This window comes from Pseudophryne corroboree, chromosome 3 (genome assembly GCF_028390025.1).
Source record: "Pseudophryne corroboree isolate aPseCor3 chromosome 3, aPseCor3.hap2, whole genome shotgun sequence".
Taxonomy (NCBI): domain Eukaryota; kingdom Metazoa; phylum Chordata; class Amphibia; order Anura; family Myobatrachidae; genus Pseudophryne; species Pseudophryne corroboree.
Window position 1 is genome coordinate 452102247 of NC_086446.1, and position 14361 is coordinate 452116607.

A 14361-nucleotide genomic window follows, 5' to 3' on the forward strand; every position below is an offset into this window, starting at 1 on the left:
CCTGCGTACACTCTATCTCCATCCAAGGTTCAGTAAATAGATCCCGGAATATAGGAGCTATGTTTTACCACACGGATATTTGAATCACTCCCAAATATTTTGATATAGCGGCATTCTGTACATAGGTGTATATTTACTAAAGTGCGGGGTTTATTGAAGTGGAGATGTTGCATCCAATCCGATTCTAAATATTACATTAGATAAATGATAAGCAAAATCTGGTTGCTGTGGCAAACATCTCCACTTCGATAAACCCGCACTTAAGTAAATATACAACATAGTCTCAGTATAAAGCAGGAAACATCCTGGTTCACAGCAAACATAGCTGCATATGTACGTTTATGATGGCACGAACACCAGCACTAGGGGAACATGCATGCACTTGTCTGGCATGTCGTTAATATTGTGCTGCTTGTCATGATGGTTGAAAATATTAAATATAAATGATCTGATTCTTAAGAGTTGGTTTGGATTACCATATATTGGTTATTCTTATTTCTCTAACGTCCTAGAGGATGTGGGGACTCCGTAAGGACTATGGGGAGAGACGGGCTCCGCAGGAGACATGGCACTTTAAGAAAGAATTTAGTTCCTGGTGTGCACTGGCTCCTCCCTCTCTGCCTCTCCTCCAGACCTCAGTTTGATTCTGTGCCCAGAGGAGCTGGGTGCTTTTCAGTGAGCTCTCCTGAGTTTGCTGATAGAAAGTTTTTTTGTTAGGTTTTTTATTTTCAGGGAGCTCTGCTGGCAACAGACTCCCTGCATCGTGGGACTGAGGGGAGAGAAACTGCCCTACTCTCTGAAGCTAGGTCCTGCTTCTTAGGCTACTGGACATCATTAGCTCCAGAGGGATCGGTACGCAGGATCTCACCCTCGCCGTCCGTCCCAGAGCCGCGCCGCCGTCCCCCTCGCAGAGCCGGAAGACTGAAGCCGGGTGAGTATGAGAAGCAAGAAGACTTCACAGGCGGCAGAAGACTTCGTGATCTTCACTGGAGGTAACGCACAGCACTGCAGCTGTGCGCCATTGCTCCACACACCTACACATACTCCGGTCACTGTTAGGGTGCAGGGCGCAGGGGGGGGGGGGGGGGGGCGCCCTGGGCAGCATTTGGGACCTCATTCTGGCAAATGAACACATATATACAGCTGGGCACTGTATATATGTAGGAGCCCCCGCCAAAGAAATAAAATTTAAGCGGGACAGAAGCCCGCCGCCGAGGGGGCGGGGCTTCTCCCTCAGCACTCATCAGCGCCATTTTTTTCTCCACAGCACGCTGGGAGGAAGCTCCCCAGGCTCTCCCCTGCTGATACACGGTAGAAGAGGGTTGAAAAGAGAGGGGGGGCACATAATTAGGCGCAAAAAAGTATATAAACAGCAGCTACTGGGTTAACATTAAGGTACTGTGCTATTCCTGGGTTATATAGCGCTGGGGTGTGTGCTGGCATACTCTCTCTCGGTCTCTCCAAAGGGCCTCGTGGGGGAACTGTCTTCAGAAAGGACATTCCCTGTGTGTGTGTGAGGTGTGTCGGTACGCTTGTGTCGACATGTCTGATGTGGAAGGCTATGTGGGAGAGGAGCGGGAGCAAATGAATGTGGTGTCTCCGCCGACGGCGCCGACACCTGATTGGATGGATATGTGGAAGGTTTTAAATGATAATGTAAATTCCTTGCATAAAAGATTAGACAAGGCTGATGCATTGGGACAGGCAGGGTCTCAACCCTTGCCTGATCCTATGTCGCAGGGACCGTCGGGGTCTCATAAGCGCCCACTATCCCAAATTGTTGACACAGATACCGACATGGATTCTGACTCCAGTGTCGATTACGATGATGCAAAGTTACAGCCAAAGTTGGCTAAATCACTCCGATATATGATTATAGCAATTAAGGAAGTTTTGCACATCACAGAGGAAACCCCTGTCCCTGACACAAGGGTTTTTATATGTATAAGGGAAAGAAACCTGAGGTAACTTTTCCCCCCTCACACGAACTGAATGAGTTATGTGAAAAAGCTTGGGAATCTCCAGATAAAAAACTGCAGATTTCCAAACGGATTCTTATGTCCTTTCCCGCCAACGGACAGGTTACGATGGGAATCCTCCCCTAGGGTGGACAAAGCTTTAACACGCTTATCCAAAAAGGTAGCCCTGCCGTCCCAGGATACGGCTACCCTCAAGGATGCTGCTGATCGTAAACAGGAGGGTACCCTGAAGTCCATTTATACACATTCAGGTACCTTGCTCAGACCGGCAATCGCGTCGGCCTGGGTCTGTAGTGCAGTAGCGGCATGGACTGATACCTTATCAGAGGAGTTTGATACCCTAGATAGGGATACTGTTTTATTGACCCTGGGGCATATTAAAGACGCTGTCCTTTATATGAGAGATGCTCAAAGAGACATCAGTCTGCTGGGTTCTAGAATAAACGCTATGTCGATTTCTGCCAGAAGGGTCCTGTGGACTCTGCAATGGACAGGTGATGCCGACTCTAAACGACATATGGAGATTTTACCTTACAGGGGTAAGGAAATAGAAAAGCTGCTGAAAGGACTGCCGCGCCCCAGAGAGCAGCAGTAGTGATATCTACAGGGGGTCACTCAGCACCGCTAAACGTCAATACACAAAAGAAAAGAGAGAGATCACGTCTGCGCTCATCTAGGTTAAATACTAAGAGGATAAAAAAATACTAAGAGGATACAAAAATTATTATATGTATGGTATCTGATAAAAAGTCTTCAAAGTTGACTGAAGTAATGCGTAATGTCAATAAACCGTTAAGGAACCTGTCCTGGTGTCTCCTTAATTCTCCAAACTTGGATATGTCTATTCACTCGACCGTACTTCAGGCTATGGGGTAGTTTCTCCTTAGTGAAGTCACAAAAATTCGTTCCCCGGATTTCCTCTTGCGTTTCCTTCCAAAGTAATGGGGTAGTTCTTATTCTCAATGGTTGGAGACAGAAAGACAAAAAGAAGGCCGCTGATAGTGTAGTAGGTAAATTATAGGTCGTAGGAGGATATTATAGAGGGAATTCTTAAAAAGGTGGTGGTTGCTAATTGCGTACCAGTACTCACGTGAGAGACGTGATGTACCCCATACATAAAGGTATCTTTAGTGTTCTTGTAATTTCTCCTTTTCCTGCCGGTCGAATCTTTTGTAGTTCTTATCCTCGGGAATAAAAGAGGAACTGGGGCAGATGATAGTGTAGTAGATTATAAAAATAAATGAGGGGTGTTTTACCCTTCCAAATTTATGGTCTATATTAGGGGAGTGCGTACCGTACTCACATCCATAAGGGAGGGTGTAAAACATATAAAGGTATCTTTTAGGTTGATATGCTGTCGTACACGGACACACTCATGCAGGTAAACCAAGTAAAGGAAGAAGGGGCGTACCCAACTCACACTGTGCTTGGAGGAAACTTGTATATAAAGGTATCTTTATGGAAATCCTGCTGGTTCTGGGTACTCCTTATTTCAAGATCCGTCCCTCTCGTTTTATACATAAAGAGAGACGAAGCATAGTGTCATGTAATGACACACAAAAGATTTTATTATCTAAAATAACATTTAAAACTGCCAAAGTCTCCAGGTAAGAGCGGGGGATATACACATAGAGAAGTCTTTTTCAAGGCCTTGAAAAAGACTTCTCTAGTCGAAACGCGTTGGTGTGAGGGCCAGGACTACCAGGGACTGATTGGGACGGTACCCACTAAGGTGAGAACAATCCGGATATTAACATCTTTTTCACCTGTGTATATCCCCCGCTCTTACCTGGAGACTTTGGCAGTTTTAAATGTTATTTTAGATAATAAAATCTTTTGTGTGTCATTACATGACACTATGCTTCGTCTCTCTTTATGTATAAAACGAGGGGGACGGATCTTGAAATAAGGAGTACCCAGAACCAGCAGGATTTCCATAAAGATACCTTTATATACAAGTTTCCTCCAAGCACAGTGTGAGTTGGGTACGCCCCTTCTTCCTTTACTTGGTTTACCTGCATGAGTGTGTCCGTGTACGACAGCATATCAACCTAAAAGATACCTTTTATATGTTTTACACCCTCCCTTATGGATGTGAGTACGGTACGCACTCCCCTAATATAGACCATAAATTTGGAAGGGTAAAACACCCCTCATTTATTTTTATAATCTACTACACTATCATCTGCCCCATTTCCTCTTTTATTCCCGAGGATAAGAACTACAAAAGATTCGACCGGCAGGAAAAGGAGAAATTACAAGAACACTAAAGATACCTTTTATGTATGGGGTACATCACGTCTCTCACGTGAGTACTGGTACGCAATTAGCAACCACCACCTTTTTAAGAATTCCCTCTATAATATCCTCCTACAACCTATAATTTACCTACTACACTATCAGCGGCCTTCTTTTTGTCTTTCTGTCTCCAACCATTGAGAATAAGAACTACCCCATTACTTTGGAAGGAAACGCAAGAGGAAATCCGGGGAACGAATTTTTGTGACTTCACTAAGGAGAAACTACCCCATAGCCTGAAGTACGGTCGAGTGAATAGACATATCCAAGTTTGGAGAATTAAGGAGACACCAGGACAGGTTCCTTAACGGTTTATTGACATTACGCATTACTTCAGTCAACTTTGAAGACTTTTTATCAGATACCATACATATAATAATTTTTGTATCCTCTTAGTATTTTTTTATCCTCTTAGTATTTAACCTAGATGAGCGCAGGGGTAAGGAAATGTTAGGTGAAGGTCTCTCGGACCTGGTCTCCACAGCTACGGCTGGAAAATCATTTTTTTTGCCTTATGTTCCCTCACAGCCTAAGAGAGCACCGCATTATCAAATGCAGTCCTTTCGTTCACAAAGAAACAAAGTCCGAGGTGCGTCCTTTCTTGCCAGAGGGAGGGGCAGAGGAAAGAAGCTGCACAATACAGCTAGTTCCCAGGAACAGAAGTCCTCCCCGGCCTCTGCAAAATCCACCGCATGACGCTGGGGCTCCACTGGCGGAGTCGGGGCCAGTGGGGGCGCGTCTTCGGAATTTCAGCCACATGCGGGTTCACTCCCAGGTGGATCCCTGGGCAATAGAAATTGTGTCTCAGGGTTGCAAGCTGGAATTCGAAGAGGTGCCTCCTCGCCGGTTTTTCAAATCGGCCCTACCGTCTTCCCCTCTAGAGAGGGAGATAGTGTTAAATGCAATACAAAAATTGTATCTTCAGCAGGTGGTGGTCGAGGTTCCCCTCCTTCAACAGGGAAGGGGTTATTATTCGACCATGTTTGTGGTTCCGAAACCGGACGGTTCGGTCAGACCCATATTGAATTTAAAATCTCTGAACCTATACTTGAAGAGGTTCAAGTTCAAGATGGAATTGCTAAGAGCGGTCATCGCCAGCCTGGAAGGGGGGGATTTTATGGTGTCACTGGACATAAAGGATGCGTACCTTCATGTCCCCATTTATCCACCTCATCAGGCGTACCTAAGATTTGCAGTACAGGACTGTCATTACCAATTTCAGACGTTGCCGTTTGGTCTCTCAACGGCTCCGAGGATTTTCACCAAGGTAATGGCGGAAATGATGGTGCTCCTGCGCAAGCAGGGTGTCACAATTATCCCGTACTTGGACGATCTCCTCATAAAAGCGAGATCAAGAGAGCAGTTGCTGAACAGCGTATCTCTTTCACTGAAAGTGTTACAACAACACGGCTGGATTCTCAATATCCCAAAGTCGCAGTTGGTTCCTACGACTCGTCTGCCTTTCTTGGGCATGATTCTGGACACGACCCAGAAAAGGGTTTATCTTCCGATAGAAAAAGCCCAGGAACTTATGACTCTGGTCAGGAACCTTTTGAAATCAAGACAGGTGTACGTGCATCATTGCATTTGAGTCCTGGGAAAGATGGTGGCCTCATACGAGGCCATTCCCTTTGGCAGGTTCCAATGCGAGGACTTTCCAATGGGATCTGTTGGACAAGTGGTCCGGATCACATCTACAGATGCATCGGTTGATCACCCTGTCCCCCAGAGCCAGGGTGTCGCTCCTGTGGTGGCTGCAGAGTGCTCACCTTCTCGAGGGCCGCAGATTCGGCATTCAGGATTGGATACTGGTGACCACGGACGCCAGCCTCCGAGGTTGGGGAGCAGTCACACAGGGAAGAAATTTCCAGGGTCTTTGGTCAAGTCAAGAGACTTGTCTGCACATCAACATCCTGGAACTAAGGGCCATATACAACGCCCTACGTCAAGCGGAGGACTTACTTCGTGACCAACCAGTTCTGATCCAGTCAGACAACATCACCGCAGTGGCTCATGTAAACCGCCAAGGCGGCACAAGGAGCAGAGCGGCAATGGCGGAAGCTACCAGGATTCTTCGCTGGGCGGAGAATCATGTAAGCGCACTGTCAGCAGTGTTCATTCCGGGAGTGGACAACTGGGAAGCGGACTTCCTCAGCAGACATGACCTACACCCGGGAGAGTGGGGACTTCATCCAGAAGTCTTCGCACAGATTGTGAGTCGGTGGGAACTGCCACAGATAGTCATGATGGCGTCCCACCTCAACAAAAAGCTACAGAGGTATTGCGCCAGGTCCAGAGACCCTCAGGCAGTAGCGGTAGACGTCCTCGTGACACCGTGGGTGTTCCGGTCCGTCTATGTATTTCCTCCTCTTCCTCTCATACCCAAGGTGTTGAGAATAGTAAGAAGAAAAGGAGTGAGAACAATCCTCGTTGTTCCAGATTGGCCACGACGGACCTGGTATCCAGATCTGCAGGAAATGCTCACGGAAGATCCGTGGCCTCTTCCTCTAAGGCAGGACCTGTTGCAACAGGGACCCTGTCTGTTCCAAGACTTACCGCGGCTGCGTTTGACGGCATGGCGGTTGAACGCCGGATCCTAGCGGAAAAAGGTATTCCGGTTGAGGTTATCCCTACGCTGATAAAGGCTAGGAAGGAGGTAACAGCAAAACATTATCACAGTATATGGCGAAGATATGTTTCTTGGTGTGAGGCCATGGATGCTCCTACAGAAGAATAACATCTGGGCTGATTCCTTCACTTCCTACAAACTGGAGTGGATTTGGGCCTTAAATTAGGCTCCATTAAGGTCCAGATTTCGGCCCTATCCATTTTCTTTCAAAAAGAATTGGCTTCTCTCCCAGAAGTTCATACTTTTGTTAAGGGAGTACTGCATATTCAGCCTCCGTTTGTGCCTCCGGTTGTGCCTTGGGACCTTAATGTGGTCTTGGACTTCCTAAAGTCACACTGGTTTGAACCACTGAAAACTGTGGAGTTGAAATATCTCACTTGGAAGGTGGTCATGTTATTAGCCCTAGCTTCGGCTAGGCGAGTGTCGGAATTAGCGGCTTTATCACATAAAAGCCCCTATCTGGTTTTCCATATGGATAGAGCGGAATTGCGGACACGTCCTCAGTTCTTGCCAAAAGTGGTTTCATCCTTTCATATGAACCAACCTATTGAGGTGCCTGTGGCTACACAGGACTTAGAGGATTCCGAGTCCCTTGATGTGGTCAGGGCTTTGAAGATTTATGTAGCCAGGACGGCTAGAGTCCGAAAAACAGAAGCACTGTTTGTTCTGTATGCAGCCAACAAGCTTGGCGGCCCTGCTTCAAAGCAGACTCTTGCTCGCTGGATCTGTAACACGATTCAGCAAGCGCATTCTACGGCTGGTTTGCCGTTACCAAAATCGGTCAAGGCCCATTCCACTAGGAAAGTGGGCTCTTCTTGGGCGGCTGCCCGAGGGGTCTCGGCGCTACAGCTGTGCCGAGCTACTACTTGGTCGGGTACAAACACCTTTGTAAAATTCTATAAGTTGGATACCCTGGCTGAGGAGGACCTCATGTTTGCTCAATCGGTGCTGCAGAGTCATCCGCACTCTCCCGCCCGTTTAGGAGCTTTGGTATAATCCCAATGGTCCTTACGGAGTCCCCAGCATCCTCTAGGACGTTTAGAGAAAATAAGATTTTACTTTCGGTAAATCTATTTCTCGTAGTCCGTAGAGGATGCTGGGCGCCCGTCCCAAGTGCGGACTTCTTCTGCAATACTTGTATATAGTTATTGCTTCAATAAGGGTTATGTTATTGTTGCATCGGGCGTGAACTGATGCTATGTTATTGTCGTACTGTTTACTGGATTGTTATCACAAGTTATACGGTGTGATTGGTGTGGCTGGTATGAATCTTGCCCTTGGATTAACAAAAATCCTTTCCTCGTACTGTCCATCTCCTCTGGGCACAGTTCTCTAACTGAGGTCTGGAGGAGGGGCAGAGAGGGAGGAGCCAGTGCACACCAGGAACTAAATTCTTTCTTAAAGTGCCCATGTCTTCTGCGGAGCCCGTCTCTCCCCATGGTCCTTACGGAGTCCCCAGCATCCTCTACGGACTACGAGAAATTGATTTACCGGTAAGTAAAATCTTATTTTTTCTAATTATGGAAGTTATAAGTCTACTTTAATGGATGAAAGGCAAAAGCATAATAATGAATCATTATGGTCAATTCGTATACTGATTGTTTGTTACACCAAGGATCTGTGAATTATAGTGATCACTAATTTATCCTGTCAGAGTTATTAAGGGATGCCGGCAGTCGGAATACCGATGCTGGAATCCCGACACTACTTGGAATATGATGCCAGGATCCCAATACTATCCCGTTTTTTTAAATTCTCATCACTTGTTCTACCATTATTACAGTAATTCTGTTATAAGGGTCTTGGCCAGATTGTAGCTGCTTGTCTCTTATTTCTTTAACTCAACATGCAGTCCTCCAGATTATTAAGGAATCTCAGCAACAGCATGGAATGCGTCATGGAGACTTTCAGAGATACAGGTAAATAGCATTTGCGCAACTGTAATTATTTTTCAAAATCATTAGTTAGCGACAAAAATAAATATTAATTGTACTTCTCATGCTCCCCCACTTTTTAACCGATGCTTTCAGATTATTTGCTTGTCTGCACAGTTTGATTGCAATGTCAGTGACTTATTGTGCGTCTGATTAAAATAATTGTTGCAGGACAATAAGAATCTGTTTAACCCTGGTAGATATTTTTTTATGCATCACTTTTATTGAATAATGTGGCCGTCCTTACAGTGCTGAGATGATGCCTGTTCATTAGTATTTGTAACCTGTCCATAAATATGGTAACTATGCCTGTCTGATTTTGAAGGTAGAAACCGTGGGGGGTATAAAAGTAGCTGCGCAGAAACATGCCAATGTTATTCCGATATTTATTTATTTCAGTCTATCCTACTACTGTATGTCACCCGATGCAAAAAATTGGTACTGATTTGGGGGATTTGGTTTTGCCTGCCTTTGGCAGGGGAAACAAAATCTCCAAAAGCCGCAAGCTTCGTCCCCCTGCAGGCTTGTCGCTGCTAATTGGATAGCACAGACAGTTACACACGGTAATATACCGCGGGTAGTTGGATATTCCTAGGTCTTTGAAGTTTGCATCAGTTACAAAACAATACTACCCACCTCCATCCCACACCAAAATAATCATACATTTTCTTAACATAAAATTATTCTAGCAGTTTTTAAAATTACAAAGGGACCTTTATTTGATGATGCACACAAGGCCACAATTATTTGTAGTTCTGAGAACATTTATTTTCACATAATAGTTACAGCTTTTTATGATTTTAATTTCTAAATAAGAAAATTCAGAGTTTTCGAAAGTCTTTATTGTAACTCAGCTTTTCTTTTTGTTTAGCCATAGATCCCTTATTAAAATAACTAAAATGTAGTGAGACCTATACAAAGTTATAGCTCTCCTAATGTTGCATCAGTTATAATGTGATAACCCAATTAAGGCCATACTGCAACATACCCATCATAGCATGTGCCTGCAGTTTCTCTGCTCATTTCTGCACACTCCATATGTATTATCTTGTAAGTGTACCAACATACTGCCTGTCTGGAAAAGACCAGTATGGAGAATGACATTAGACATTGCCTAACTAACCTATCTCCTGCTGATTCAGTCTTATTTCAGAGAGATGTGTTCACTTTAAAGACTAAAATAACGTTTGTTGTTTTTTTTATTTAGCAAAGTTACACAATCTCCATCAAGGTTATTAATGGACACATTGCTATTTTTTCAGAGGTTACTGTTCACGTCGTTTGAGACGACTAAGAAAAACACTCAGTTTTAAGATGGGTAACAGGCACAAATTCACGGGAAAGAAAGTGACTGCGGAGATGCTTTCTGATAACAGGTAATATATGTTAAACTAGTTACCCGCAGTACAACTTAAAATATGACATTTTGTCTGTGTGTTGCCAGCCTTCGAAAAAGATGCTCTTGATAAAAATACTCAACGGTATATTGTCAACTTATGTACCCTGGTGAAGGTGTGCATAGCTAGATTGTGGTTGGCACCTACTGGTCCTAATATAGGTACATCGATAGTATTAACGAATGAGGTTGTAAAGCATGAAAAATTTGTATATATTTCCAGGCAGGCGGACAGTAAGTACTATAAAATCTGGGATAGATGGCTTGAGTCTCCTCTTGCGCAGTATCCTATAGGAGCCAGGATTAATGCTGTCCTAATAAATCTTAAAGGAAGTACTCCTGTTAGTAACTGCATTAAATTTTTGGGTTAAGTTGAGAATATGGAATGTACACAATAGAAAATGTAGAGATGTGTATATTCAGGTAGAAAGACAATAAATATGACCGCTTCTGTATTAAATTACAAAGAGACCACAATTGTAAAAGTAATCACATTTGTTTATTTTCTGACAATGTGACAACAGCAGCATTGTTAACATACACAGTGACAAGTTGTAATTGTTGAGATGTTTTGTATTGTGATTTTGAAAAAGTGTTAAAAAAAAGTTAAATACAAATTATTGAATGAAAATATGACACTTTAAAAATTAACATTTTTAATTTTCCTTTTTATTTTTTTATTTGCTTATATCACAAAAAAAACTTTCCTGTCTTTATTTGTATAAATTTTTCATACAGCCAACTTTCCGATTGCTTAATTTTACAAGTTCCAGGAAGTTATGTTTTAGAATATTTTTGTTGTTGATTTCATGCAGTTTAGGAGTTCCTGATCTAGTGATTGGTGGGCACAGGTGCGTTTGCCCCTCTCCACCCCCACTCTCCAGTCCCCTTTCATATACATTTTCATTATAATTATGTGACATATTTATATTAATTAGTGAATAATTGGACCCGGTATCTGCTAGGGGATTCGGTCTCTAAGTCGACAGTAACTAGGTCGACCACTATTGGTCGACAGTAACTAGGTCGACAGGGTGTCTAGGTCGACAGGGTCTTTAGGTCGACATGTTCTAGGTTGACGGGTCAAAAGGTCGACATGAGTTTTTCACAATTTTTTTCTTTTTTTTGAACCTTTTCATACTTAACGATCCACGTGGACTACGATTGGATCGGTAATCTGTGCCGAGCAAAGCGGTAGCGGAGCGAAGGCACCATGCCCGAAGCATGGCGAGCAAAGCGAGCCATGCGAGGGGACGCGGTGCACTAATTGGGGTTCCCGGTCATTCTGCAAAGAAAACGACACCAAAATAACATTAAAAACTCATGTCGACCTTTTGACCTGTCGACCTAGAACACGTCGACCTAAAGACCCTGTCGACCTAGTTACTGTCGACCAATAGTGGTCGACCTAGACATTGTCGACTTAGTTACTGTCGACTTTCAATACCACACCCATCTGCTAGTTCACCTTAGCCACTCTTCCCCTCCTGTCCTGTTATACTTACCCTTCTCATTCCTGGTCCTCCTCATTCCCGTCATTGTGGTACGCATCTGCCATCTTGCCTAATGTGCACGGCGAGTGCAGTGGGAGCTGGGGAGCGTGCCATAGCCACAATTAGTTAATCCAGTGGTTCCCAAACTGTGTGCCTAGGCACCCTGGGGTGCCTCGGAACACTTGTAGGGGTGCCTTGGGTTGGTGATCCAGGACCAATTAAAATTATTTATGGTCAATATAATAGGCAAAACCAGTGCTGGTGGATGCTAATCATAAAATATGTGGACAAACAGAAGCAAATCCTGTACCTCACCGCACAATTTAACTTATGGATGACATAGAGACACAATTTACTTTATTTAATATTTCTTTCTAAGGGGTATATGCAATTGCGGTCGAATTCCCGAAATTGTCGAATTTCGGGAATTTTTCGCCAAAAAAAAAAATTCGACAATGCAATTCAGTACTTTCCGACAAAAAAACGGACTTTCGAAATTCGACTTTTCGAAATTCGACTTTTCGAAATTCGACTTTTCGAAATTCGACTTTTCGAAATTCGACTTTTGACAAATTCGACTTTTGACAAATTCGACTTTTGACAAATTCGACTTTTGACAAATTCGACTTTTGACAAATTCGACTTTTGACAAATTCGACTTTTGACAAATTCGACTTTTGACAAATTCGACTTTTGACAAATTCGACTTTTGACAAATTCGACTTTTGACAAATTCGACTTTTGACAAATTCGACTTTTTTGCAATGATACACATGCTGCAATTCGACCAAAGTCTATTCAGTGGAAGTTTGGAAATTCGACAACAGTGCTTTTAGACAGTAAATTCGTCATTTTCAATCTGCAACACTTTTGGAGGGTGAAACTAATAAAAAAAAAATTAAAACATGTTTTTTTTGTGGTTTTTTTTCTTGGTAATATCATATCTATTTATATTAGAAGGGATTAGGTACTTGGTTTGTCTTTTTTGGAGGCACAAGTATTATTTATATATTTTAAAAAAAATTTTTATTTTTTTTTGGATGGAATGGTAAAATCCCTGAAAAAAATGGCGTGGGGTCCCCCCTCCAAAGCATAACCAGCCTCGGGCTCTTCGAGCTGGTCCTGGTTCTAAAAATGCGGGGGGGAAATTGACAGGGGTTCCCCCGTATTTTTAAAACCAGCACCGGGCTCTGCGCCTGATGCTGGTGCAAAAAATACGGGGAACAAAAAGAGTAGGGGTCCCCCGTATTTTATACACCAGCATCGGGCTCCACTAGCTGGACAGATAATGCCACAGCCGGGGGTCACTTTTATACAGCGCCCTGCGGCCGTGGCATTAAATATCCAACTAGTCACCCCTGGCCGGGGTACCCTGGGGGAGTGGGGACCCCTTCAATCAAGGGGTCCCCCCCCAGCCACCCAAGGGCCAGGGGTGAAGCCCGAGGCTGTGTCCTCTCCCCCCCCCCCCCCCCCCCCCCATCCAAGGGCTGCGGATGGGAGGCTGATAGCCTTGAGAAAAATGACAAGAATATTGTTTTTTCCAGTAGTACTACAAGTCCCAGCAAGCCTCCCCGCACGCTGGTACTTGGAGAGCCACAAGTACCAGCATGCGGGAGAAAAACGGGCCCGCTGGTACCTGTAGTACACCTGGAAAAAAAATACCCAAATAAAAACAGGACACACACACCGTGACTTGTACAACTTTATTACATACTGCCGACACACATACTTACCTATGTTGACACGAAGCAGTCAGTCCTCTTCTCCAAGTAGAATCCACGGATACCTGAAAATAAAAGATAATTATACTCACCTTCCAGCGTCCAGAGATACATCCACGTCCAGAAAATAATCCAGGTACTTGGCAAAAAAACAAAACGCAAATACCCGTGCCAGCGGACTGAAAGGGGTCCCATATTCACACGAGACACCTTTCCCCGAATGCAGAGACCTCTATGTGACAGCTGTCACAGAAAGGTCTCTTCAGCCAATGAGCGAGAGCAACGTCCTTGCACTCTGCTGATTGGCTCTGTGCGCGTCTGAGCTGACAGCGCATCGCAAAGCCTCTCCATTACTTTCAATGGTGGGAACTTTGCGGCTAGCGGTGGGGTCACCCGCCGGTCAGCGGCTGACCGCGGGTAACCCCCCCCCCCGCTGACGGCAAAGTTCCCATCATTGAATATAATGGAGAGGCTTTGCGATGCGCTGTCACAGCACAGACAGCGCACAGCCAATCAGGTGAGCGCCACGTAGTAACGCTTCCTGATTGGCTGAAGGGACCTCTGACAGGAGTCACGTGGGGTCCCGGCACATTCGGGGAAAGGTGTCTCATGTGTGAATATGGGACCCCTTTCAGTCCGCTGGCACGGGTATTTGCGTTTTGTTTTTTTGCCAAGTACCTGGATTATTTTCTGGACGTGGATGTATCTCTGGACGCTGGAAGGTGAGTATAATTATCTTTTATTTTCAGGTATCCGTGGATTCTACTTGGAGAAGAGGACCGACTGCTTCGTGTCAACATAGGTAAGTATGTGTGTGTCGGCAGTATGTAATAAAGTTGTACAAGTCACGGTGTGTGTGTCCTGTTTTTATTTGGGTATTTTTTTTCCAGTAGTACTACAGGTACCAGCGG

General features: G+C 44.4%; 1 protein-coding gene across 1 annotated transcript in view; it reads left to right on the forward strand.

The window, feature by feature from the left end:
- Window positions 1–14361, forward strand: part of SRP68 (signal recognition particle 68) — a 137862-nt gene that overhangs the window by 7775 nt on the left and 115726 nt on the right. Inside the window, exons 2-3 of the mRNA XM_063960561.1 lie at window positions 8759–8825; window positions 10103–10216. Coding sequence (XP_063816631.1) covers window positions 8759–8825; window positions 10103–10216 — 181 coding nt within the window. The remainder of the gene's footprint in view (window positions 1–8758; window positions 8826–10102; window positions 10217–14361) is intronic.